This window comes from Cryptomeria japonica, chromosome 7, assembly GCF_030272615.1.
Source record: "Cryptomeria japonica chromosome 7, Sugi_1.0, whole genome shotgun sequence".
Lineage (NCBI taxonomy): Eukaryota > Viridiplantae > Streptophyta > Pinopsida > Cupressales > Cupressaceae > Cryptomeria > Cryptomeria japonica.
In genome coordinates this window covers 243,227,338-243,255,049 of record NC_081411.1, presented here as the reverse complement: position 1 = coordinate 243,255,049, position 27,712 = coordinate 243,227,338, and the positions used below count along the sequence as shown (strand labels likewise).

Genomic DNA, 27,712 nt, shown 5'->3' with positions numbered 1-27,712 from the left:
CTTTCTCCCAATCATATCAGTTTGTGCGCATTTAATAACATGGCTCCAGAGGATGAAAACCCGAGATCAAGATTTTAGGAGATCTAGGATTATGATTTTTGGAACCCGAACTCACTAGTGACTCCTAAACTCAAGGCTATATCATACCCCACTTGCCTTGGATGGCGAATTAAGTGGCAGAGTGAGTTAATGCTTTTCTTGCACCGGACGAGAAAGTCATCACATCAAGAGAATGTTTTTCACTAAGATGGCAAACTTAAGTTGAGGGTGACGAACGCCTTCATTAATGAAGACATTTCACTTAATTCCATATTTCTTTTAGTCCACCATCCTTATTTCTTCCTCATTTTCTTTCTCTCTAAGTTGTTTCTCTCATATTTCTCTCTTAGCTGAAGGCAAGTCTTCGCTCCAGATTTGGCAATGGCAAGTTCCTCCAAGATTATTATCAGAATATTTCCGGACTCGATCGCATGTTTTGGAGTGGACACTTTGATATCCTTGTCTAGCCTCATTCGTCAATACAGCTTCAAAGAAATCACGAACCTGAGACTAAAGTGTAACTTACACACTATAAACCCTTCGGTTATTTTGGCAACAAAAACGATCTTGGGACAAGGTCATTTGGCCAGGAGGGAGTATTATAGAGACAATTCACACATTTCATCAAGATTTGTGGCCTCAGTTCTTGATGCTAGTTTTGTTAAAACAGAGACTATAGCGCTTGTGTTCGAATTATTTGAGTCTAAACTATTAGGGGGTCTAGATAGGGTCATGAAATATGCCTTGCTCGGCTCTAGAATTTTGAGACCGAGGGATCTTGATGTGCCTCATGAGCGAGAGATACCATTAATTTCTATCCCTTCTTACTTGACCTCAAGGGGCTAGCCTTGATGAGGCAGGCAAATTGCAGTCGTGACGGTTGATCACTTAAAATGGAGAGTATTAACAGATCGTGCTCAAGACCCAGATAAGGAAATAGTGTTCAAAGATTTTGCCATCCTTAATGGCTTTCTTTCGGCAACAAAAAACAACGATCCTCCCCAATCAAGCGAAGAAGAATCGATGGATTTGCAGAATGCCAACAAGGGTGGTAGCAAAAGTGGGTGTGGCCAAGGTAAGGGTCGAGCAGGTGGTCATGGTCGTTATAGGGGTGCCTCAAGGGTTTAATTATGTTTGTGGAAAAAGAAAGATATGTATTTTGGTCTTTTTTGTCTTGAATTTTTGTACAGTCTCAAACAACTTGCTAGTTATAAGTGGATGGTAGTAGTCCCTTAAGCTTGGTTTACGGTTAAGTTGAACTGTTTCAAATTTTTGTGGGAGGATAAATGTTTTTTATCAAGCTTTACCATTTATCTTGGTTAAGAAGGATCAGCACAAGCTTAAACTTTGTATTTGGAAACTTTCTCTTTAATATTAAATATTTTGGCTTTGCCTTCATCGACAAAAAAAAAACAATCTAATAGGATATTTTGAAGCTTCTTTGGCAATCTCTTCAACCAGATATGTTGATTGTTCATAAAAGTTTCAAAAATCTAGAGAAGTGTAAGGTGCTTTTTTCCAATGAACAATGAGGTTGTTTTGATGCCTCCTTCCTACAAGAAAGTCATGGCACATAATCTTTCATTTGAATGAAAGGCACATTTGTTGAAGCCTACAGATGTGCTTTTAAAAGTCAAAATGACATCTATTCAGAACAACTCTAATAGGATGTTTTGAAGCTTCTTTGGCAATCTCTTCAACCAGATATGTTGATTGTTCATAAAAGCTGCAAAAATCTAGATGCTTTGATCCTCTTTCTTTAGAAAAGGATTTCCCTTCTAATGGAGGTGCACCAATCTCTTCAACCAGATATGTTGATTGTTCATAAAAGCTTCAAAAATCTAGATGCTTTGATTTCCCTTCTAATGGAGGTGCACAGGGAGAGTAGGATGAAAGCATGGATATTGTATCTCCCAAAAAAGGAGGTTGGACTACAATAGTCAACGAGAAAGCAAAATTAATGAATTGATTCTTTGCCTTAAATAATGTAGACTCGAATGTTTTCAAATGTGATATAGATTTGGACACAACAAAGGCAAAATCAATGAATTGGTTCTTTGCCTTAAATAATCTAGACTCAAATGTTTTCAAATGTGTGATATAGATTTGGACTTATGTTAGTTCTGTCCAAATCTAGTGAAATGCAGTTAAATTTGCAAATCACGGTCCTTGCCCCCACCTTTATGTTTTTCATAGAGAGGGCATCATAATCTAGTGTACCTTCACATTTTCAATCATATGCACGTATGAAGTGGTTAGTTAAAGAACTGTATTCTCTTCTAATTGAGCTCTCTTCAGCATAAGCAGTGTCAAGTTCCATAAATTTAGGTCATAATTCTAAAGCATGCCAGTAGTTTATACTTGATTAAATTTGTCCCATGTTAAGGGAGGCACCATGGTTCAAATCTCCATTTGCAAATTTGCAAGCTCTAACTTTGGTTTCAAGCGTGATTCCTTTGTGAAAGAGGACATCATATAATCGAAGAGGAGCTTTATTGGACTTATGTTGTTTTTCCATGTTTTGAGACAGAAAGGGGGTGGCCATTTGTGGAAAACTGAATGTGAATGACCATACAACACTCATTCCATGCCATACTCAAGGGGTATATTTCAAATGTGTAATACAAGTAATAAATATTTTGGATTTCCAGTCAGAAACAATATCATGTATCTTGATGTCACCGTGTAATGTCTTTAAGGAAATTTACAAGACCAATAATATAAATGGAATATGTAAATGACTTCCTTACTTTTAGGAGCAAATGAATAGACATAATTGAAAATTGAAATGGTCTGCTGAGCCATTGCCTCCATGATGAGCAAGACATTTGTCCCAGAGCCATGTACGTTTTGCAACTAAACAAGTTTTTCATAGGTAGATGACATTTAATCTGAAAGGATTCTTACACCATGAGCTAGTTCAACCATGGATAATGAGAACAAGCAATTAGCAAACCTATTATTTCTTCAATTGTCAAACTCTCTTTTTCTTTCAATGTTTGTATCATTATGAATTTCTGCAAAACGTTTGCAGACTTAACGCTCTGTATTTCTTGAATAGATCTATACCTAAAGAGAAAAGGTCCAATAACTACATAAGATTTATGAAATCATAAGCTTTTGATACAATAAAGGTTATTTCAATTTAAATTTGACCCAGCTATTTAACAAATTTTCTCCAGCCATGAAACACTTGACCAACGAGGAATCACAATGTCATCATCATACAGCCATCCAACAGACAACCATGTAATTATTCTTGATATCTACTTGAGCTTAAAAAAACATATCGTCCAACGTTCACTCTCAGGATATTTAAGTGCATGTTACAAGAACCAACAACAAATAAAGATAATTTTTTAATCAAACTTAGAAACTTAAGAAACCCGGGTGAAAACATCATTTTACTACATTTTTGGCATGCAATCTTACAAAATCAAGAAACAAAATCCGATCCATATCATTTCTCTATTTTTGGCCTTTTTCCTGGTGGTCCTTGATCAAATATAGGATCTATATGTTCATCTTGTGCCTGGCCATCCTGTCCTTGAGCTGTATCAGAGGGTGCTGCAAAGCCTTCAGGAAATGGAGGTGGTGGAGGAGCTGGTGGTAGCTGAACAAGAATAAATATTGTCTCAAAATTTGGTTCTTGAATAAGTCTAAACCATAATACATATAAAATAAAACACTAAATTTTCTAGAAATCGTGCCTAGATAAAAGCAGTGCCTAACAAACAGGCATCATTTTAATTTTCCTAATCCAAAATAAATTATAATAGCATAAATAAACTAAAAAACATGCAGAATACGAAGTAGAAAAAATATGAGTCCCAGATTCATTTCTAGCAAGAATATCAAACACCTCAAAATATTTTCAAATAGTAAAGTGACACTAAAATGATATTATTCCCCTATAATCCTTAAGGCTACATATGATATTCTAAATATTATTTCTTTCACCTCAATAGGAATTTATTTTAAATGTGTAAGAATGAATATCAAGTAGGATTGACTAAATCAACAAAAACTACAGAGCTTACTAGTGGTAATTGAAGAGATAGATAGATGTAAATCTCACTCAATTTTAATGTTCCCTCCCTTCTGCAAGCTCCGTGCTTAGAGAGATAGAACCGTTATCATATTAAAATCATTGCCCTCCAAACTAACAATACAAGTGTACTTATATCTATGCAATGCTTTTGTCAACCATTTTTTTCTTTCCATTTTCTCAGATTGTTCGTGTTGATCCTGCTGCCAGCCGGACTTCTTAGTTGTGAGTTAATATGGAGATGCAAAACAATACATAAACAAGCATCATATAACCAAGGTTGGCAAGTGTTCCATTAAGAGGGTGATTGTTGCTTGGTCCTATTATTGATATCATGTATTTTGAAAGTATGGCCATATTAGATTTCAGATCGTAGTCCATGTATCCATTATTTCACGAAAAGGAATTTTATTGAATATATATAAATATAGTTAGTATATACTGTTGTAGAGTCGTTATTTTATGACCCTACCCTCAAACCTTATGTAACTATTAACATATCCATATCCTATCCTTCATCTAACCTCTCATAATCTTCTCCCATATTCAATATATATTTTATTTATTCATCCATATAGATGCTGTAATGTCCCCATTTAGGAATTTCCTTTATTTTATCCTGAAACAACAATTCCAACTTAAGGTGAGAACTGTAATACAATATTTACCCAAACTGAAGACATTTTATTATGATATTCAACTTAAAGTTTTAAGAATAGTTCAAAGGATAGGACTTATCTACTGGTATCAATATTAATATAAATGGACGGCGAGAATTCCCTCTATCTAGAGAACAATGACATATGTTCGGTTCATTCATTTTTTCCTAAAATCATTTCTCCTTCACTGTGGTTGTTGAATGAAATATATTAGCATGGGTGAAGATTTGCATCAAATGGAACTTCTAACTCCTAGCCATCAAGTATATTGAGTATTATGTCTGGTGTCTTCTTTCGCATTAAAGGGCGCTACACTTTCCCGTCTATTCGGCTATTTCAAATGCCACAAATAACTTCTTTGAGCGAACCAAGTATGTATAAGGGTGCCAAAGAGATCCTTCAAGTCTCATTATCGTGGTGCACATTTTTTTACACTGTAGCGAAATAAATACTGCTGGCAATAAGGTGATTGCGATGAGCCGCCAAAAACTTATATTTGCGATAATTGACTTAGAACCTCTGATTGTGTTTTTATGCCAAATACGGCTAACATTGACTTATTAATCATATCAATCATATTGGGTATGCTGACCATCAATATCGAGTTCCTTAATCGATATGGCTGATTGATATCATTTCCTGGCAGCGTAAGTGTTACTTGTTTGGCTTCGAAATACTACATGAATCATAGTGTTGGTGCTTCTGGAATGTATACTTATCGGGCTTATCTGGCGTATTATGATAATTCCCCAAGGGTCAATGCTCACGTCAAAGATCCAATAAGGGGATGTATATATCGTAATTTCCCGTAGATAATATATCTGGCTTAATATGATTGGTTTGATCGTAACAATTATATGTTTGTAAAATCTTCTTAGTTAGAAATCGATGAGGGTTGATTGATCTACCTAATCATTATCGCTGTGCCTTGCTATGATTATTCTTTATTGGATCAATAATCGCTGCTTGCAACGTTACGGGCTGTCTCTGCTATGAACTAATTTAGCTTGTGCACCCGATGTTGTACTTACAACATTTGCCCACCAAGAGCGGTCCAACCTGGATTATAAAATAAGTTATAGACTATCTTTTTCCCCAAATTCAGAGTGTGCGTACTCTCTTATACCATACATTTGAAATAATCGCCCAAGGATGTGTCTTATGTTCATACATCTCCCTTCCCTTACTAATTGCACCATTTCTTTATCTTTATGATTATCGATTAGATTTGTATTCTAATTGTACCCAAATCATAATGTAATTGATTAGTCTTCAAATCTAGAACGATTAATTGCACTCACTTCCCTTATGATTAACTTCCATACTAGTAATCGCTCTTAATTACTTAACATCTCTTCATACTGATAGTTATTAATAATTAACATTCTTAATTACCTGTGTTTGTCTGATCATCATCAATGTGATATCTGTTCACACCTTACATGATGATGATAATGATCGTCCTTAACTCCTAAATCAGTATTGCATACCGATTGCCATCAATTCCTATAAGTTTTGTTATTGATAGATCTTAATACACTGCTATCATCAATGATGAACCCATCACTAATTATTAATAATGAACCTTATAATGTCAATGTTGTTCTTTATTAATTGATCACTTAATCCTTATCTTGCCGCAGATCGATATAGGCTTCTCACACCTTGGATGCTTGCAAGTCTTTATGCCTTAATGGGTGGATAAACTATTCATTCCTTACTTGTTCTAACCTTAATAATTCATTGGAATATGGTGATTTTCCCAGTGTTCTTCTATTTTAAAATTGTAAATATACGACCTAATATTGGTGCTTTTCACTTCTTAAACACTTAAATTTGTTATCAAGGCTGCACCCTTGATCACACAATTGTTCATCATTCGTTATCTTTTTGGGTCAAAGATGGGGGCATCACAGATGCAATCCAATGCTGTGCCTTGGCATGCATCATTTACTCACCACTTTTTTGAAAAACAATACTCTGCACTGGACCATGATCCACATAAACCAAAATGTCTAAACATGACATAGGAATTAACAGTAAAATTACAATAACCGTCTAAGAGGATCTGAGTAATCTGACAACAAAAATTGAATATTGATCAGGATTGTAAGTATTTCCTAGATGCTGGAGAAAAGAAAGTGAATAGCATTATTGTCAATTTCTAACTCTGTTTTGTACAAGTGAGGCCTAATTCAAGCATTGTCAAAATAATTTAGAATTCTTGATTAGAAGAGAAAGTTGCTTGTGCAAAGACCAGATATAAAGGTTAATAAAAGAAAAAGTGTAATGTCCCCTCTCTTCTAGTCACCACTCAGGAAGGTGGATTTGCCTATTAGCCATCTCCGCAGCCAAATCGTGAGGTTAGGAGATGACGGTCTAACCAAGAGGAGCTATACTTAGTCAAATTTGGGTAATTGATGAAAAGAAATTGAAGAAAGCTTATAATAAGAGTTTATAAGTTACTTTATTCTATAAATAGCAACTTTATTGAAAAGTAACTTTATAAAGTTAAAACATGGTATCTACCCCTTGGTTCAACTTCCTAGGCAAAGTTAATTTTAAAAAAAGTGGTGGCTTTATCATGTTGAGCTCAACCTCAAGACTGGACGCCTTATTAGAGAAAAAGAAGATTCCTTGGAATCTTTAATTTATGCCCTTCGAGGATCGATTTAGGGTTGGATGCATAAAAGAGGATTTGGGCGATCATTTTTGGCATTGAGTTGTTTTATTTTTGAGAGAATATTATCTTCTGCAGGTCTGCAACGAGTTTGGCAGAGTTCTGGAGTGGATTTGGAGACGAAAACCTCCATTTCTTGGTGAAAGGACGAAACCCCTCTCACTTCTCATCATATCAATTTGCCTGGAATGTTTGTATTTGGCCAAGAAGGGCTTGAATCAATGGTTTAATAGCAGCAACAGCATCTTATCAGTGTGGGGTTCAGATCTGAGCAAGAATAAGACTAATTTCAGTGAAATTTATGCATTTTGGAGCCAGCCATACCTCCTCCAGCTAGGTCGTACCATCATTTCATGCCTGGGGCCACTAAAAAATAAATACAAGGATTTTGGTTCAGTTTTCTAGCTCAGAATTCATTGTTAGCAGTCAATAAGGAGTCGAGGGTTAATTTGAAGATATTGCACCATACTGGAGCTACATCAGCAAATTAGTGGGGAGAAAGCACTCAAATCTAGAGACCCTGCCTGGCAAAAGTCTAGAGATTGCACTAGACTTGTGACTTCTTCATATATTTGTTTTAGGTAATTATTTATTAAGTAAATAAAGCTCATTGGAGTCATCAGCTACAGCTGGAGGTGCTTCAATCATTCTATTTCTCATTTCAAGTAAATAAAACCACCTTCGAGCTAGCATTGGGACCTTGGTATGCCAGCTTTGGCTTTGGTTGTTGAAAATAAACATTTATTTACATTTGTGCATTGCTGGTAAATAAATCAGAAGTCTGAGATTCAATTCCAGTCAGTTATTCTTTATGTATTGCATTTGTTTTTCATTCTATATTGTCAAAGCTACAAACAGAAACTTCAAAATGGCTTAAAAACTCAAAACTCATCAAAAGAACCAAAACATTTAACTGCTGGTCAAAGACTCAGATTGAAACAAACAAATCAGATTAGTGCCAATTCCTAGTTGGCATCTTTCAAAAAGAGTTAAAGAAAAAAGCAATGTCTTATAATCAAGATTTGAGGGGTCACCACAAACAACTTTTCTTGACAATCTAGATAACATTTATGGGTTTTGTCCTAAGTTTACTAGGGTCATGCTCAAGACTCGAATCTTTAAAGAGAAGAGGCATCTTCAAACTCTTTATGCATTAAAAGGAGTAAAGGATGTAGTGTCCACCCTTGATTCAAATCAAATGTTTTGCAATATATTTTCAATGGAAAATTCCAGATACAACACTAGCTCCAGAAGGCACATACAGAAATTTACAGTCATTAGACCACGAAAACATTAATATTTATATATTCCAAATCACTGACCTGCTTGATGTGCTTGGGGTGCCTGTAAGCCTGCTATTGACTGGTCAGAAAGCAAACTCTACAGCTTTCTGACTTCCCTTATGGCTATATGGCCCCTTGGAAGATGGTACAGCAAGTGAGAAATGTGTATGGTAGCATATAGTAGTGCTACAGATGCTTTTTGTATGCAGTGATAGAGAAAAAGACCTCAATAAGGCTGCAGAAAGCTTGTTTGTCCTTTTCAAGTACATGTCAGCCTTAAAGCTTCCAAAACATGGTACGACACCCTTCTATCAGGCATATAGCTTCAAGGCTGAGACGATTCTGTTTTTGGAAGGTAGTCGCCATAATAAACAAGTCCTAAAGCAGCAATCATTCCTCCTTTCTAGGCTGCATCTAATTTCCAACCTTTTTCAAAATGCCACATAACCAATGACTCCATAAGATGTACAGCAGTCCCTAGAGTAGCAGCGACCAGCAATATATTGCAAATAAACCTTATGCCAAGCTTTAGACCTCCTCCACAAATGATTTCAACTCCATTCCTTCAGCTAATAAATTTGTATGGCATCCTTAAGCAGCTTATAATATAGTACAGCTGAGTTTTCATGCCCAACAGCATCAAATATATTATTCTATCAATTCTATACTTTTTTCAAGCCTGGTAAAATCCCAAGAATAATAAACCTTCAGCACAAGTCCCTTACTAGCAAAACCTCCAGCACAAGCGTGAAAAATGACTCCACCTGCAAATCGGCTAGGGCAGATTTTTCACTATTGAAACCAATCTTCACAATAGGTGTTTCCATCCCGTGGCTGAAATACTGAACAGCAGCTCCAAATTCCCAAAAAGGGTTTCATCCAAATAAACAACTGAGAATTTATTAAAATAAGCCTCTTCGTCCCTTTATAACTTTCTAGGGAGAACTTGGGAAAATGTAATTTAGAATAACTTCATAATTAAATTAACATTTTTCATTTTTGCTCCACAAAAGTGAATTTATTTCATATTTAACAATTCCAACACTTAAGTCCATTATAATTCACCTTATTAAATAATTAAAATGAGTTTTTTTAATTTTGCTTTGAAGTTTAATTATCTAATTATTATGTTATTTCTTGCAGAAACTACCAAAATCATTCGAAGGTGAATTTTGAACACACCAACCTACTCAGTGAGAGAAGGTCCAGCTTTTAAAAAAAAATTGGCACTACCATTAAAATATTAAAATTGACACTACTATTGAAATATTACCTACTACCATTAAAATTGACACTTTCCAAAATTAAAATATTCCTCCAAAAAGTTTGGAGTGTACCCGGAATGGTGAAATGGCATCCGGAAAGCATCAGTAGGTTCAACTTGATCACTTGAACACAATGCCAATAACTGAATTCCATTCTAAAAGAGTTGGCACTCACAGAGAAAAGTGGAGGTAACCTTGATGTTAAGAGTAACCAAAAATGGGGACATTACAAAGGACGAGTTTCTCTTTGCCACCAAAAACTTATTGCCAATTGCCAAGGAATTGGAGGTGATGGGCTTCAATTATCTACCAACTGCCACAAGCTCAATTCAGTGGAACATATTGTTGGTATGTTTGTTATTGCACCAAAAGCTCGAGCTGTCAACGAAGGTCACAAACACCAGACTTACCCAGATCCATGGGAGGCGATTAAGCCATGTCGCGAACCCCGAAGGAGGTGCCGACCACCAAGTCAACAATCTCCTCCTCAACACTGACTGAGGGTTCTGCACCAACGGAATGAAGGAGACCTCTCGGGATTCGAACCCAGGACCCAAAGCTCTGATACCAATTGTTGGTATGTTTGTCATTGCGCCTAAAGCTCAAGCTGTCAACAAACATCACAAACACCAGACTTAACCAGATCCATGGGAGGCAGTTAAGCCATGTCGCGAACCCCAAAGGAGGTGCATACCACTAAGTCAACACATATTGGTACTCAGATTTGTTGTGCCTCTTTTGCTTGAGTCCAATGTTGTTCCAATTGTGATCTTGGCCTTTCCAACCCATCTATTAGTAACTAATCTGACATATATAATTTGGTTGGTCGTTTGCCAACCCAGTGGTTTTAGAAGTTTTGCAGATTTCTCAAGGGGTGAAAGCCATGCCTTTGTGGGTTATCTCCTTCCTACCAGCCCAAATGTAGTTCAAATGCCCTTTCTCGCATAGTTCACTCCAGTTGGTTTCCCCTACAAAGCATCAATTCAATTATCAACACCTGCAAAAGAGGGAAAAATTAGAAAATGGCTTAGGTATAGGTTTTGCAAGAACCCAACCATCTACTGACCTTCCCCTTTCATCCGTTTTTATTTGGTTCAATTAAATTTTTCCACATCCTTTAGCTTTGCAGGTTTTCACTCGGCTACTAACTTTTAGCTGGTCTTTCCAAGTGAGCCAATCTAGGGTCGATTGGTGCAATTAACTTGATACTCCCAATCCCACATGGACCTCATGGAGGCCCAAGTCCCACAAAAGCCAAAACGTTTAAAGAAAGGATGTCTTGTGGATGTTTTCAAGTGAACTGGTTGTTTGCCCGATAAGTGAAGTTTAGTTGCCAATCAAATTCCCACATATGTCAAATAAAGTGCAATGGTTGATACCACTGTAGCATGCTGCCCTGATTTGCCTATTTTTTGTGTTTTGAAGTGTGTTTTGCAATAGTTTTGAAATGACAAATAAAGTGAAGATAATATAGAGATTTTTAGCAAATAAGAAACAATACTCAGAAATATGTAAGGCTGGAAATTTCAGATTTATATTCTGAGTTGAATATGAAAAGCATACAGAAAACACTGAGGGGGGGCGATGAATCAGCTTTTAGCATTTTTAATAATTTAACACACAAGATTTACCAAACATAGAGAAATGAATATAGATGCAAAGCAAGGACCCAAAGTTTATCTCGTGGAAAACACTTTCAGGTAAAATACCACAGCAAAAAGATTTCTCAATTTTGAATAGATGGACACCAACCCAACTTACAGTAAGAACACAAATAGGGAGCACCAACTCCCTTCTCAGCTCCAACTGAGAACAAAAGAGGCACCAACTCAAACTAAAGGAAGCACAGACAAGCTGAAGCACAACCTCCAGCAAAGTGTTACAATCTTGAAATACAGAACCGATAAGACTTTCTCAGAATCAACACTTCAGGATGAACATGATTATGTCTTCTTCATACATACGCTTAGAGAGTTTTTGAGTTTTAAGACGTTCGCTCAGTTTCACAGCACAGAATCTTCAGAACAATAGAACAAATCTATGAAGTAAATCTCTCCACAGCACACACAAGGTTCGTTGTCAAACAAAAACTGTTCACATTCTTCACTCTTCCTTAACATATACAAAAGCATCACACACACTTATCACACACTGATGCCAAACAAGATTCATACACAGCCGACAGCTTCTCTTGCAGATTGAAAAAACACAAATGCTCAACATCCACCTAATTTTTTTGTACAAAATACTCCAACACTTCTGCTAACTGTCGCCCAGAAATTAAAAAGAACGTATCCAATAATAGCATCACTTCCACAATTGACAGCGACTGCATATTTAAGCTCCACTACCAGTAAAAAAAATCAGCCATCTTCAGTTTCAAAATAAATATTATTTAAGGCAGACAATTTGAAACAAAATAAAGACCGACAGCCACGATATTCTGAAGTGGATGTTGCTAACAACAGATGCTTCTCGAATTCAAAAAGAGATCATAAAATAGTATATCCATCCCCAAGCAGCTTAAATTTTTCAACACTGACTCAAAAAGAAGAGTCGATACTTAAAATCATCGACCCAAATATATGAATCCATTCCTTATAATATGAACAATATTGAACATCGCATTGAATAGAAGGATCCACGATCCTTGAGAGCCGGCGGCAGAATAAAAATCAATTTGTTATATTTAAAACTCCAAAGTGGGAACCGTAAGACCAAAAATTAATTTGCCCACCATAAAATTTCACAAAAGCATAGCAAAATATGTCCACCATGTCCACAAGGAGTAAATACGATTTCAATAAGATAACGGTTCTGATCAGCAGTCAGACTACGTATTCAAAAAGATATGCTTTCCACAATGATACTTAGCGACCATGCATTAGGAAAAAATAATTCGATTCCAAAAGAAACGTGGGCCCTCCTTTTTAAAATGTGGCAAGAGTTGCTGACTAAGCAAAAATTCTGATTCAGCTGCTGACAAAAGGACAAGTAAGCACACAGCTTGCTTAGACATACACTCAAGCAGCACTAGCAGACACACAGGCAGCTCCAGCAAGCAACCAAGTAGCTGAACCAGGCAAGTAGACAGCTGAAGCAGGTCAAGCTGGTCAAGCAAGCAAGCAGCTCAAATAAACATCAAAGATTGACATCAATGACACAAATGTCGAACAGAATGTACAATATTCTCAAAACTATGAGCAACCCAGATCATTAAATCATATTACATATCTATTTTTGACATACCCACAAAATGCAGCAATGAATACACTGAACTGTTCACAAAATATGCAAACTAGATGTGCCAAAAGTGGACGCCACCCTCCAAAGTCTCAACCAAAACCCACGCAGATGTTAAGCAAGGTATTGCAGGTCCAAAACGCCTCTAAACAGCAACATGAGACTTCTCAAACCCTAACCACCCAACCAACAAAGTGTACGGCCCTTCACAAGAGGTAAGGCCAGCATATGAGAGAGTACAGCCCAGCCAAAAGAACATGAACAAAAAATAAACTCCTCAATAACTTCCTAAATCAACTCTCTAAATCAAACATGCAATGAAAACTCCACAAATAACTGAAAATCTGAATCGCCAATCAGCTCATCTATGTTTCCTGAATGATAACACCAAGAACCCTCCAAATTGTGTCTCTCAACTTGGAGAGTGTCGCCTTCAAGGGATTCCGTCCTCACAAACCCTAAGAAGAGCAATCTCCTCCAAGAATAAGAAGCAATTTCAAATATCCAACTTACCATAACACAAATGAATTCCGAGTCTCTCTTTTATAGCCTCCAAGAAGGGGTTGGTCTCTTCTAATTTTGCCTTTAAAAACATTAAAATAAAATCCATATCTTCAAAATGTGTGCCCACGTCCGCAAAAAGGCCCTCTTATTTAATATTTGCACTTTAATCTTAGTCCCAAATAGTCTTTTATTTAAAATAACTTAAATACCAATAAAGTTAAATATGTAATTTAACTTTATAAAATATTAATTTACCATTATTTAAATTTAAATCACCCAACTTACCAAATATCAAGACAATGATATCGACTGCTCCCACCAACATATCTAAATATAGAAATGCTGACAATTGGCTCTCTCAATGCCAACAACTGACGTACTAAAAATAGTAAGGAAGAAATCACCCAGAAAAAGATATTATGCTCATAATAACTGTTGGAGCTCAATTAAACCTCTTATATTGCCATCTTGCTAGATCACCTGTCTTCAAAGTTCCTAAACCTAACACATTAGCCTACGGGAACCACTAAATAGGCTAATTGTTCACTATACTATATTAGAATAATAGCTTTCTCTTTGTGTTATTAATGGTCATTTAAGTTGTTTCTAATTTCGCCTCTAGTTAACGATTGTTTCTTTTAGAAACATCATCTTTGTAACTCTATTTAAAGGAGCTTTGTCTCCTTGATTAATTGAACAACATCGATTCTTTGAAATCCAATGCTTTTGCATCTGTATTATGGTATCAGAGCAGAAAGAAAAATTTTGTTTTTTCTATCATCACTGTGATTTTTTCAGAATTCGCAATTCAAATTTTTTTTTCTAAAGGGTTTTCTTTTAGGCAGTTTTTACTATTGTTCTTCGTGTTTTCTATGGCGGATTTCTTTTTAACCAGACCTTCGTCTCGCGACGCCATTAATCATCTGCGTGTGACGCAATTTTTTCCACCTACAAATTTTTTTCTGCCATTTTTGGACGGAAATCTGCATTTTCGACTAGGGTTGTTTCCCTTCAGATCAAGTCGAATTTTTTTCCGATTGCAGATTCTTGGTGGGTTTTTCGAGATCTCAACTGGGTTGTCAGAATTTTCTAGGTGCCTCGATTTTTGAGCCCACGGATCCAGATTCTGACAGCAAATTCTTTCTGGGTTTTTCGCAAGGATTTTTGGGTTGTCTTTGGATTTTTTTGGGTCAGCCGGAATTTTTTCTTGAAATTCGTGCCCGTCATACTTCATTTTTTGAAGTATGTACCTACATCTGCCTCTGTTTCTGCATTGGGATTCGAATTTTTTGAATTTCGTGCCCATGCCTCTTCTTAGTTTTTTTGTTTTCCGTGCATTCAGAAACATGCAAGATGGCAGCATTGACCAACTTGATGTTGGAAGGCAGTCAGGTTTTAAGCACTTAGCATCTTCTCAGTACCTTGTTTTTTGTGCCTCGAAAAGCATGAAGATAGCTTATGGGCATCGATGTTTGTTTCGGTTTTTAATATTTTTTTACCTAAAAAAAAATCTGATGGGTTTTAATATTTTTTTCCCTTGAAAAAATTTGTGGGTTTTAATAATTTTGTCCTAAAAAATTATTTCTAGGTTTTTAAATATTTTTTTGTCCCTGTTAAATAAAAATCATGGGAGGGTTTATGATTTTTTCCTCAAAAATCGTACTTTGCTGCAATCTGTTTTTAGTCGCACCTGAAGTTGTTGTGAGAACTTCTGCACTAGTCTCTTGTTTGCAATCTATTCTCGAGCATCTTGCTCATCTGCAATAGTTTGGAGGGTTTGCCAATTTTTTCCTCAAAATCATGACAACTGTTCTTGGTGTGTCTCCAGTTACAGGGAGGAATAGTTCTCCAACATCAAGTTGGACGGTTGGTGTTGTTTTGGGTATCTCCAAAAGTTCTACAGTTTCTGGGAGGGTTGGTGGCAGACTCATCTCAAGTGGTAGAGTTAGTGGCAGGCTCTTGTCTTCTGTTGCAGCGTGTTCTGGCAACCTTCTCTGTTATTCTCTTGGTAGTTAGAACGATGACCATTAAGGGAGGGTAATAGAATAATATCTTTCTCTGTTATTAATGGTCATTTAAGTTGTTTCTAATTTTGCCTCTAGTTAACGATTGTTTCTTTTAGAAACATCATCTTTGAAATCTTTGAAATCCATATGCTTTTGCATCTGTATTATACTAAACTGGTTAGGAAGGGGATGCTACAGATTTTTAGGAATTCTTATTAACTTACTAGAATTGTTGATAATTTTGGGCATGGCACCTTGTTCTTCTCCCTAAAACAATCCGAATGTGCTCTCTTCTTTATATTATCTCGTTGTTGGTAGTATCAAATTCTTCTTTTCTACTAGCAAGATGAAAAGCACACGGGAAATATTAAGAGGGGAGGGGGGTGAATCAATATTTCAGAACATTTAAACTTTTAAAAGCTTAAAATCACATAAACCATAAAAAGAGCGACCATAAAGATGCAAACACTAGATTTCTCGTGGAAAACCCTTTTGGGAAAAAAACCACGGCATGCAATAACTTTCATTAACAAAATGGGCACCAACCCAGATTACAAATGTGAGCACCAACCCTCTTTGAAGCACCAACTTTGAACACTAAAGCATAATTCTCTGAACTATAATCCAAAAGACAAAAACTACACAACATCTCTGTCTGCAGCAAATATTACTTTAACTTTGCTAAACATGATTATAAAGCTCTAGATTTTCAAAACTCTGTCACACCCCTTTTAATCAAAACTGCTCTATGACTCTCGACCCATTCATAAAACTACAATCTCCATAATCATCGATACCAACAACAGTTAATGGCATCAACTCCCTTTCACTTAGCAAAAACAACCTCAGGAAATGTGTGAAGCTACAGCTGACAGTAAAAATTCACTTCCGAACATTATAAAAACCACGATCCTCAAGACTCTAACACTGCTTCACTACAAAAAAAAAACACAGACATGAAATCTATTTCCTGTTCACACACTCCTATGTCAGCTATTATCCTCAATGCAGTTCCACTTATCTTTCACACAACTAACCATATATGGAACACGGCATACAAAAGAAAATGATATCCACCACATGAAAGATAATACTTTACTCAACACACTAAGGCCTTCATACCTTCACAAAAGAAGAACTAACTTCACTCTAACCTCTACCAAAATATTCTGCCATCACTTTCCCACTTCTCAATACAAAAAAATTTCTCCACATCAATAGAAAAACATTTCCTTTTTATTATACAAAAGAAATATCCTCGATACTCCTTTTTTTTTAGAGCCGCACAATCGAACTTGACCACTATATTTAGATGAAACTGACTCCACACATGGCAATGAATGATTTTCATAACTGCACGCTAAACATCTGCACCCAAGTAATAAAAAAAACAACCTACTGTTTTTCTGGTCAACGAGCTCTCCCACGTTTTCAATATACGGCCAAAAATTTAAAAGAACCCGAGCCACACCAATTTAAACACAATGGTCTCCAGCTCGACTCAAGCTAAAAATAACGCACATAGTGTTTTCACACATGACTCATTACAGCTGAAGTGGTATGTAATGAGTCATACATGGCATAGAATCTCAAAGAAAGCGATCTTTTGGAGTAATTAACGATGACGTGGCATAGAATCTGACATGTCAGCTGAAGAAGACAAGCAAGCAGCTCAAGAACATCAAGCAAGTCAAGCACCTCAAGCAAGCGAGCAAGTAGCTCAACCAATTTTCTATTGCTTTGAAAAAATCCTCAGAGATTTATACGACCTTGATCTAATATTAACCTTTGACATCAATGACAACATACTCAACACAAGAAACTAGCTCTTAAACATAGAAGACTTTAGATCTCCTCTCCTATGTTTTGCCTTCAGATGCACTTTCATTGCCCTAAATTCTCAGTTGATTGATTCAGAAGGTGAGTGATTCTACATTATTGCACAACCAATTGTTTTGGCAATTACTCCTCATGCAACAATTGTTGCTCTTGCACTCTTGTGAGAAGTTGATTCAACCAATAATGCTACGTTGGTTGGAGATCCTTACAATCATGAGGTACTACATGGTAACCAATAATACTGACAGCCAAAGGAGAGTATTGGTCATGAGGTAGTCAGCACGAGCAACTCTTGCAACTTTCTTTAGGAAGAGGAAAGTGCAAGGCTGATCTAAATGAACCCCACCTGAACAGAAAACCAAATGCCAACACTACTGCAAGTCAGATACACATCAGGCTAGCTCATCCTCACAACACTCCTTCCTAGGCTAAATTGCATACAAGTTCATACAATTCTCAAGTCACAAACCTCTTAAAACACTTGAAATCAATTTTGCAAAATACTGTTATGTCTCTCCAAAACAAGAATGATCTTGAATGTTGAGCAAGAGCAATGTCTTCTCCTTCCTCAATAAATTGAACCTTCCTTTGCAAAACTTGGTTAGGGAAACTTTGGAAGGTAGTTGTTGATTGAGAGACTAACCAATTATCCAATAACACATGAACTTTCTTCTTAATGATATGCATAGTATCTGCTATCATCTACACAACTAACTTCATATTCCTAACTCATATAAGGGCCACAATGCTGGTCCCAAGCTAATCTATGTGGATCGTGAGGAAAATGAACTAACTATCATAACACTCCTAGTGTTTGCTAGTGGATTAATTTTCAGAGCTATGCCTTAGGCATCTTGTAATTGTGGCTTTCTAGTATGCAATATAATATTTTAATTTGTCCAGAAAAATACAATATCTAGAGATATTGTGGCTTCTCTAGCCAGAAATTCTCATATACCCTTTTAAGGCTGAAAATCTGAGGTAGAAAACCAATTGACATGATTTTTCTCAACCTTCAATCCCTACATCAGTAAGCCATCCAACAGATTGCCTTCTTTGATAATGAAAGATTAAAGTCAAACATCCAAAATTGTCTGTTAACCAAACAGCTGTAAATTACTTAAAAAGAGTATTATTTCTGCCAACAAAATTGAGCAGTGTGAATTTCCCAGCTGTGCCAATTGTGCTTCAACTGTGCAAAGTTCAAATCTGCAAAACTCTTGTAAATAACCCATTTTTCATTATTTGAAGGTATTTTCTTTCTTGTTTTCTCACATTGAAATTTCAATTTTGGTATAAATCAAATGAAAACAATAAATAAAAAAAATAGCAGATACTACCTTGCGTTGCAAAGTTGCAAGAATATGATCAACCCGCTTTATTTCTTTAAAGTCAACACTCTCAACTCCAGATTTTGCATCAGGTTTCACATTGTCACCCTCAGTATCTAAGAACATGAGATTAAACAGCTGAATACTCAATTAGTAGATAATTAAAGCACAATTTCTGGAGTCAAGTTAAGAAAGAAACTTTGTTTAAGTTGACTTAAATTGTTTCTTCACGATAATCAGAATTCACAAAGGCTTGAGCCCACTAACAAAAGCGCTAATGTGATGAACTGTTTAGCAAAAAAAATTTCAAATTATTACATCTTTTAGAATGTATATATAAAATAAGTGCAAATATAATAGCATAGTGAAATAGTCAAACACTAAGAAACTCCGTCTAGCATAAATAAATATACCATTATGAGAAAAAATAACAAAGATAAATCAATATACTATACCAAAAACTGCACCATCATTTCTAGCACTATGTGAAAACATTAGTTATAGGGTATTTTGTTCTGTCATCGCAACATTGAAATGAGGGATTCATACTGTACTCTAGAAATTTGGACAATCCCAAAAGAGGCTTGTGTTTTCTGCCATAAAATAGTTTAGTAAAATTACGAACTGCAGCTCCTAAACTTCATACTAGCCTTTGAGTTACTGTATTTGTAATGCAGTGGGAACACATTTCCAGCACAAGTCACTAGTCAATAGATTTTTCATTTTAAAATATGTTTTGATAAATAGATACCTGAAAACTTTGAGATTTGCACAAAATACCAAAACTAAAAATCTTATTCAACGATAAAAAACATAAATTCTTTCCAAATAAATATATTTAAGCATAACATTCATAGATAAAACAAAATTAACCATAAAACAGTTTTTATTACTAATTTTATTGAATAGCATCTAGCTAATGCCTACACTCATGAAGAGACAGGAATGCAAGTGGCCGTTTAGAAGGGCTATATGCATTCTAATATTGTACATGCTACATTCCAATAAACTAAATATAGCACTTGGCATTTTGACAGTTTACTAATGAATTTTATTATATATTCTGCAAAATCAACACATGATTGCCTTCACTGATATTTTGCCCCTCTATTCTGTTATATTTTGTAATTAACCTCTTTTGGGGGTCAAAATTTTATAGAATATTTTTTTACAGTATTTCACTGATTTATGTGATCATTCTCTACCTCTAAAAGTTATCAATCCTGGTTTATCACCCAATTTTATTTAACTTCAGATTATCATTGTGGCTGATTTGACTATGTCTTCTATGCATTATCTACTTTCTCATGAGACATAGTTGGCGACCTTAATTTGGCATGGTCTAGCAAAGAAGATGTAAGAGGCATTTATTCCATAGGAATGTATGATAGCACGCACTTCTATCCTTTGAGCTTAACTTACTAAGACTCGCACAAACTTGCCCAGACTCAACAAATCCTAAGCCAGTTCAGTCAATCCAAGGCTACAGGACTTGGCTGCCAGATACTCGATGAATCCCATCGGACTTGCCGAACGCAGCAAATCCCATCATGCAGACTCAGCTGTAAGACTCAACCAGCTGTAAAAAGAATAAAAAAATAAAGAAAAAAAAAGTAAACCCGGTAGCTTCTACAAGGCAAGAATGGTGGACAAGCCAGCGAAATGCTGCATCGAATCTATCTTTCATGGACTCGAGCAGATCCCTCACAAAAAATAGCATAAGGGTTGGTATACCTCAAATCTTGGATCGGGACTGGCCTATAATCAAATCTCTATATACCAAAAAGATCAAGGAAAATATCAAATAAGCCTTTGTAATTCCCAAAAACAATGCTTCTATGATTCTCATTTTATTTATTTTATATTTTGTTTATAATGATCAATAAGATCCTGAGATATTAATTTCTAATGGGTCTACTTTAAAGTACATCTTGTCCTTGGATTTAGTAGTAAGTTTCAGCACATTGTAGCCTTTTCTTCCATGGAAGCAAAGTACAAAGCAACTACCACTGCAATTTGTTAAGCAGTTTGGTTACACTGAATTGTCTTATTTTCAACTCCTTCAACATACACTTACTCCACTTTTCTATGATATTGACGGTGTATTCAAGTTGATGAAGAACCAATTTATCAGGCTTACACCAAACGTGTTGAGATTCACCATCACTACATTCAAAAACTGGTTGATCTTGAAGACATTTCTCTTCATTACTGCATATCTGAGGAGCAGTCTGATGGTCTAATAAATCTTTAGAATCCCATTTTCTTTGTCAAATTTTCAGTCAAACTTGGGGTTGTTTCCTGTTGAGCCATTGCCAGGCAGGTTTAGAATAAGAATGTAAGGTACATCTAAGGAGCAGTTTGCTGATCTAATGACTAAATCTTTTGGCCCTGTTCACTTTGTCAAATTTTGCGTCAAACTTGATGTTGTTTCCAGTTCAGTTATTATGCAGGGTTATTAGAATAAGAATGTAAGTTTATATAAATATTAAATATATATCATGTTTTTATTATATTTCTAATATCCCATTATAACTTTAAGTTGTAACCATTGTATAACTTCAAATTTGATATAATAAATAATTGAGCCCACACACATCACATAGTGCTTCATTACTCTCTCAATATCATTTCTTCATTGTCAATCCTAATAACAGAAAATTGTTATACAATTCTTGTAGCTGACATGTTTGCAAAAAAATACAAAAATATACTTTTTGCAAGAGTAATCTTTTATGCTTTGGAGAAATTATTAGTGACGGATGCATCAAATCTGATCCAGCTAAAATTCCAGTGTTTTGGTAAATAACTGAATGAACTATTGAAAAGAATGAAAGATCATTTAAATAATTACAAAATGATGTTTCTATTAAGAAACAACCGTAAATTGAAGAAAATTAGAAACTACCTAATATTTACATTAAGTTACAATATTGACCATTAATAATAAATAAATAAAATATTATTCTAATAACCTCCCTTAATGGTCAATCTATCAACTACACCAAGTTGCCCCCTAAATTTTACAAACTTGTTTGGGCTCAAAGACTTGGTGAGGATATCTGCTGCCTGATCCGCCATCGGAACATAGAGCAACTAAACTGATCTGTCTTCAACCAACTTCCAAATGAAATGACAATGAAGTTCAACATGCTTGGTTGTCTTGTAGAAGACCGGATTCTTGGCAAGTTTGAGCACCCCTTGATTGTCATAGAAAAGGAGAGTGGGATCTGTTTGAAACATCTACATGTTTGAAAGCATCCACCGAAGCCACACTGCCTCACAAGCTGCCTTAACTATTCCTTGATACTCTACTTCTGTCGAGGAAAGAGTCATTGCCTATTGCTTCTTGCTAGTCCATGTGACTACCCCAGATCCCAAACTGAAAACATACCCAAAAGTTGATTTTTTGTCATCAACGAAACCTGCCCAATCTGAGTTTGTGTAACCAATAAGTCTAAGATCGTGACTTCTACTATACAAAAGACCAAAATCTGAAGTGCCCTTCACATAACGCAGCACACGCTTCGTTGCTACCCAATGATCAGCCTTGGGGGCTGTCATGAAGCGTGAAATATAGCTCATTGCAAAACTGAGATCAAACCTAGTAGTAGTAAGGTAGATGAGACTGCTCACCGGTTGCCTGAATGCTAATTCATTCACCATAGGTATATCAAATTTGGCTGTCAGCTTTAGCCCTTTCTCCATAGGTGTAGATGCAGGTTTGCAGTCTTGCATTGGAAACTTATCTAGCAGACTACAGGCATACTTGGACTGAAATAAGAAGATAGTACCCTCCTTCTACCAAACTTCAACACCTAAACAATAGTGCAAAAGTCCCAAGTCTATCAAGTCAAAGGACTGGCACAAACTCTGTTTGATATGATCGATCAAAAGTGTTGAACTACAAGTGATAATCAAGTCATCAACATAGACAACAAGGAGAAGAATATTACCACCACTGTTTTTGACATACAGATTAGAATCAGATGGACTCCTCAGAAAGCCATTATCAGTTAGGTACTTGTCGATTTTTATGTACCAAGCCTGAGGAGCCTGTTTGAGGCCATAGAGTGTTTTCACCAGCCTGCACACCTGATGTTCTTTTCTAGCAACCTTAAACCCTAGAGGTTGTGTCATATAGACCTCTTCCAGTAACTCATCGTTGAGGAATGCATTCTTAACATCCATCTGTTGGACTTTCCAACCAAACTGAGCTACTAAGGCAACGACAAGCCGTATGGTACTTATTTTGGTTGTAGGAGCAAAAGTCTCCTCATAGTCAACGCCTTTTTTCTGTGAGAACCCCCTAGCAACTAGAAGAGCTTTGAACTTGTCAAGGGTTCCGTCAGCTTTGTACTTAACTTTATAGTTTATAAACCCATTTGTAGCTAATGGGCTTCTTCCCTAGAGGAAGATCATAAAGGACCCAAGTGTTATTCTTCAAAGGATTAGGGTATTCAACTTCCATAGCCTTTTCCCACTCAAGAATCCCTTCAGCCTATGAATATTTTTGAGGCTCAAAAATAGTATGAATGTTGGCCATGAGAGCAAAGTTGACTATATTTTGCTACTTGCTCTTGTTTCTAGAAGATCTACCCTCGATGAGCTCATTAGGTTGAAGATCACTTATGGTCTTAGCCCACCATTTAGGTCGGAGAGTAGAACAACCAACATCAAGTGCGGGAGGAAAAACTGGAACAGGGTCAACAGCAAGATGCTCAACATCATCCGAAGGAAATTCAAGTGGTGCATCATCAAATTCAAAGTCTGCATCATCCCTCCCATCAAGTGAACCAAATGGAAGACAGACACCTAAATCAGTAGCCTTCAAAGGCTGATCTTCAAAATTATGCTCAAACAAGGAAAGTTGAAAAGGTCCTCGTTCTTCATCAAAGACAACATCACGATTGAAGATAAGACGATCAATTTCTACATCAATCAGCCAGTAAGCCTTGTGGTTGTCACCTAAGTCACAGAAATCAGCGATTTTCAAGCCTGAAGCTCGATTTTTATAGAATTCCAAAGAATCCAAACTTCTATTAAAAATTCGTTCAAATTCAGCCATAAATTCGAACGAATAGGACATCATTTTTTTAATTAAAGTTAAAATTTAAAAAGCGTTTTTCTAGGGTTTTTGAAAAGTGTTTAGGGTTTTTTTTTAGATTTTCGGCGGATTTTCTCTATAAAGCGCTGCTATCAGCCTCTAAACACACAAGTCAGCTGGTTGAGGGTATTCTTTGTATTTGCAACTACTAGGTCACAGGTATTCTTTGTATCTGCAAGTTTGCAACTGCTAGGTCGCGGGTATTCTTTGTATCTGCAACAAAATTTATTCGTGGGTTTTCTTTGTATGTAAAGCTATTTTGATAATTTATTAGAAGTATACATTTATTTAAAAAATAAACAAAATTATATAAGGCGAATTTTATCCAATTTTCTTTTTCGAATTTTTCCCTTGTCGAATTTCATCTGAATTTCATGGTCATCGAATTCAAACCTTGTGACTTAGGTTCTCACTGTACCCTGTGAACATAAGTTTCTAACTCTTGGAATCCAAATTGGAGCGCTTGGCATCTGAAATCCATACATATGCTAAAGAGCCAAAGACTTTCAAATGACTAATCCTAGGTTTGCAACCAGTCCAGGCTTCCTCAAGAGTCTTCCCCTTAACAGCCTGTGTGGGATACCAATTCAAGAGATAGACTGTACTAAACACTGCTTCTACCCAAAATTTCTTAGGAATACTCCTATGTTCCAACATTGACCTAGCCATTTCAGCGATAGTGCGGTTTCGACATTCAACAACGCCATTCTGTTGAGTAGTGTATGTTGTGGTTAACTGGTGTTTGATGTCGTGTGTATCGCAGAAGGTAGAGAAAGCAATAGAACAAAACTCCCCCCCTTATCTGACCTAAGAGTGACTATAGGACAGCCTGACTCTTTTTCTACTAAGGCCTTAAACTTCTAAAATACAATAAACACATGATTTCTATCTAAGAAAGTCACCAACATTTTACAACTGAAATCATCAAAAAAAGAAAGAAATATCTAGAACCAATAACAAAAGGTGTATTCATTGGACCACATACATCAGCGTGAACCAACTACAATACCTTTGAGGCTCGCCATGAGTCACCATCCTTGAATGGTGTCTTGTGCTATTTCCCAACCTAACAAGCTCCACAAACTCGGTGATTCTAAGACTGAATTTCAAGTAAGCCAAGAACAAGATCCTCTCAAACAAGTTGAGCAAGGTAATGAATGTTCAGGTGATTGTATTGCTGATGCCAAAGATTGTTGATAGAAGATTATTAGCTGCAAAGGCATGCTCAAGAGAATCACCCGTATCCATAAGTCCGTATAGACCATGATCCTCGATGCCAACAACCACAATAGTGTGACCATGAACAACAATCGAACACTTGTGTGAACTGAATACCACATCAAGCTGAGGAGAATGCCACATAATCTGGCTCACTGAGAGAAGGTTCAGTTCCATGCTAGGAATGTAGTATACATTGAGGAATATGAGATTCCTCCCACCAGACTGTATCTAAACATTGCCCTTACCGACAAAAATTTACTCTTCACCTCCCCAAAAAATAACTAAATCAATGAAAGGAGAGAAGTTTGTAAACCAATCACATCGATGAGTAGTCTATGTACCAAGCAGAAGATTTCACATGATTTGCAGGACGCTTCGCATGAAAGCGTAAAATATAGATTCTTTTTGCATTGAGTGCCCTGCGACATGGCCCTTAGGCTAAGACCCTCCCTGCTTCTGTTGTTCAGAAGCTATCCGACTCTGATAGTCTTTGATCAAGTGACCAAATTTGTGGCAGTAATTACACAAAACTTTCATCTTCTTTGAGCTATCCTAAGACAAATTGGGGCCTTTCTGCTGAAAAGACTAAGATTTACCTTTATCCTTGTGAAAAGGATTTGGCTGCAAATGCTTGTTCCAACGAGGACGAAGTGGCACTGCTACCAAATTGATGTTTCCAACGGTCCTACTGCAAAAGTTTGGAAACTTTAAGTCAACATTTGTTGAAGTAATGTTAGCTTTTCTATGAAGTGCTCATAGGATTTAGGGAGACTCTTGAGGGTGACTACTACCATATCCTCTTCCTCCATTGTCCGACCAATTTCTCCCAGTTGATCCCTAATGTCTTTAATCTTTGTCAAATGCTCCTGTAAAGACATACGCTCATCCATCATGATAGAAAATAGTTGGTTCTTCAAGAAGAATTCACAACTCTTATCTAATGTCTTATGAAGATCCTTCAATATAGTCCAGATCTTTGCAGCTGTCTTGTCGGAGGTACTTGCGGTGGCTGATCATCAGTAACTGAAAGTTTGAGAAGCATGACCGCTTTCTGGTTGCGCTCGTCAAACTTATCCTAATCCTGTCCAGCAAGGGTAAGACGAGTCTCTTTACCCAAAAACGAGATCATCAAGGCGGCGATATTTGAAGATGGTCATCATCCATTGCTTCCATGTGTTGTAATTTTTGTCATTGAATCGTTGACTGCCCTCCAACATGATGTTGGTCAATGATGCCATTTTGCATGCTTTCTGAGGCACATAAAACGAGAAATTTTGAAAAGGCAAAAAACTTATTATGGAATCTGAGGCACATATCCCAACGCAAATTCAGATATAGACTTCAAGAAGTACGGCTAGCACGAATCCCGAGGTCAAATTTTCGACGCGCCCAGAAAACTTCGTAAAAAACCCACAAAAAATCTATAGGTTAAAGTTTATTCTGACCAAAAAATTGAGGATTTTGAGAAAAACCCTAGCTGATAGAAAAATAGGTCGAAATGCAAAGGCGATCTTTTTAAAAAATCTCAAGAATGGGGAATCTACAGAAATAGGAAATCCGTGAAACCAAAAAAAACTGCATATGAAAAGAGAAAAAATTCCAGTCGCCAAAAAAATCATCATCGTGCAGAAAGGGCAAAAAGAACAAATCCATTGCGCATACAAAGAAGGGGGTTATCTTTTTTTTAACCCCCGTCACGAGTTCCAGGGACCAAAAAAGCAAGGCGTCAAGCTGGAATAACTTTCGTGCGAGGGTCTGCAAACAAAAATCATGACAAATGCAAACCACGTGAACGTTCGTCACTAGAAATGAAGATTCACAAAATCATGAAAGATCATGGGTTTAGAAACAAAAAGAACGTGGACTAAAAAGCCGTTTACGAAAACCCTTTTGTAGACAACCACGAACCACCGAAACAGTAAGAATCCCTTGAAAAAAAATCAAGTACAGGATAAAAAAACTTTGGGAAAAAAAAATTCACAAGAAAAAAAAAGATTTTCAAAAACTTAAAAAAGGAATTTTTTTTTTTCTTTTCTAAATCTGATACCATGTTTTTCGTAAATAATTGAATGAATTAATGAAATGATCGAAAGATCATTTAAAGAATTACCAAAACGATGTTTCTATTAAGAAACAATCGTAAACTAAAGAAAATTAGAAACTACCTAATATTTACCTTAAGTTACAATATTAACCATTAATAATAAATAAATAAGATATTATTCTAAAATCCAGCAATTCATGGTTGACATATCTGAAGAATGTAACTGGTTAGAATTTCAAAACATAAAGTTCCCACAGTCCATACAATTGTAAGATGATTTTTTGGATTAAACTGTGTAATATTTTTCCTAATCAAATTCTAGTTAGAACTTGATAGGCTTTGCAGAGTCTAATTTTATATAGAAATTCTCTCAATGATTTTGCAGACTTTACAGCACCCAAGTTGAGTTCATTAGAGACTACCTTCCAACATATAAAAAGCCT

General features: G+C 36.2%; 1 protein-coding gene and 1 long non-coding RNA gene across 33 annotated transcripts in view; both read right to left on the bottom strand.

Annotated features, from left to right (window-relative positions):
• Nucleotides 1-3,109: 3,109 nt before the first annotated feature.
• LOC131051461 (mediator of RNA polymerase II transcription subunit 6) overlaps nt 3,110-27,712 on the bottom strand; it is a 109,657-nt gene continuing 85,054 nt past the window's right edge. For all 32 annotated transcript variants that reach the window (XM_059207885.1, XM_059207891.1, XM_059207903.1 and 29 more), the window contains 2 exons: nt 18,907-19,013; nt 3,110-3,652 (listed from right to left, as the gene is read on the bottom strand). In XM_059207885.1, coding sequence (XP_059063868.1) covers nt 3,500-3,652; nt 18,907-19,013 — 260 coding nt within the window. In that variant the 3' untranslated portion in view covers nt 3,110-3,499. The remainder of the gene's footprint in view (nt 3,653-18,906; nt 19,014-27,712) is intronic.
• On the bottom strand, nt 12,753-13,788 carry LOC131856297 (uncharacterized). The gene is made up of 2 exons (XR_009358411.1): nt 13,224-13,788; nt 12,753-13,083 (listed from the first exon to the last, which is right to left on the bottom strand). It is a non-coding gene; the product is annotated as an uncharacterized LOC131856297 (long non-coding RNA).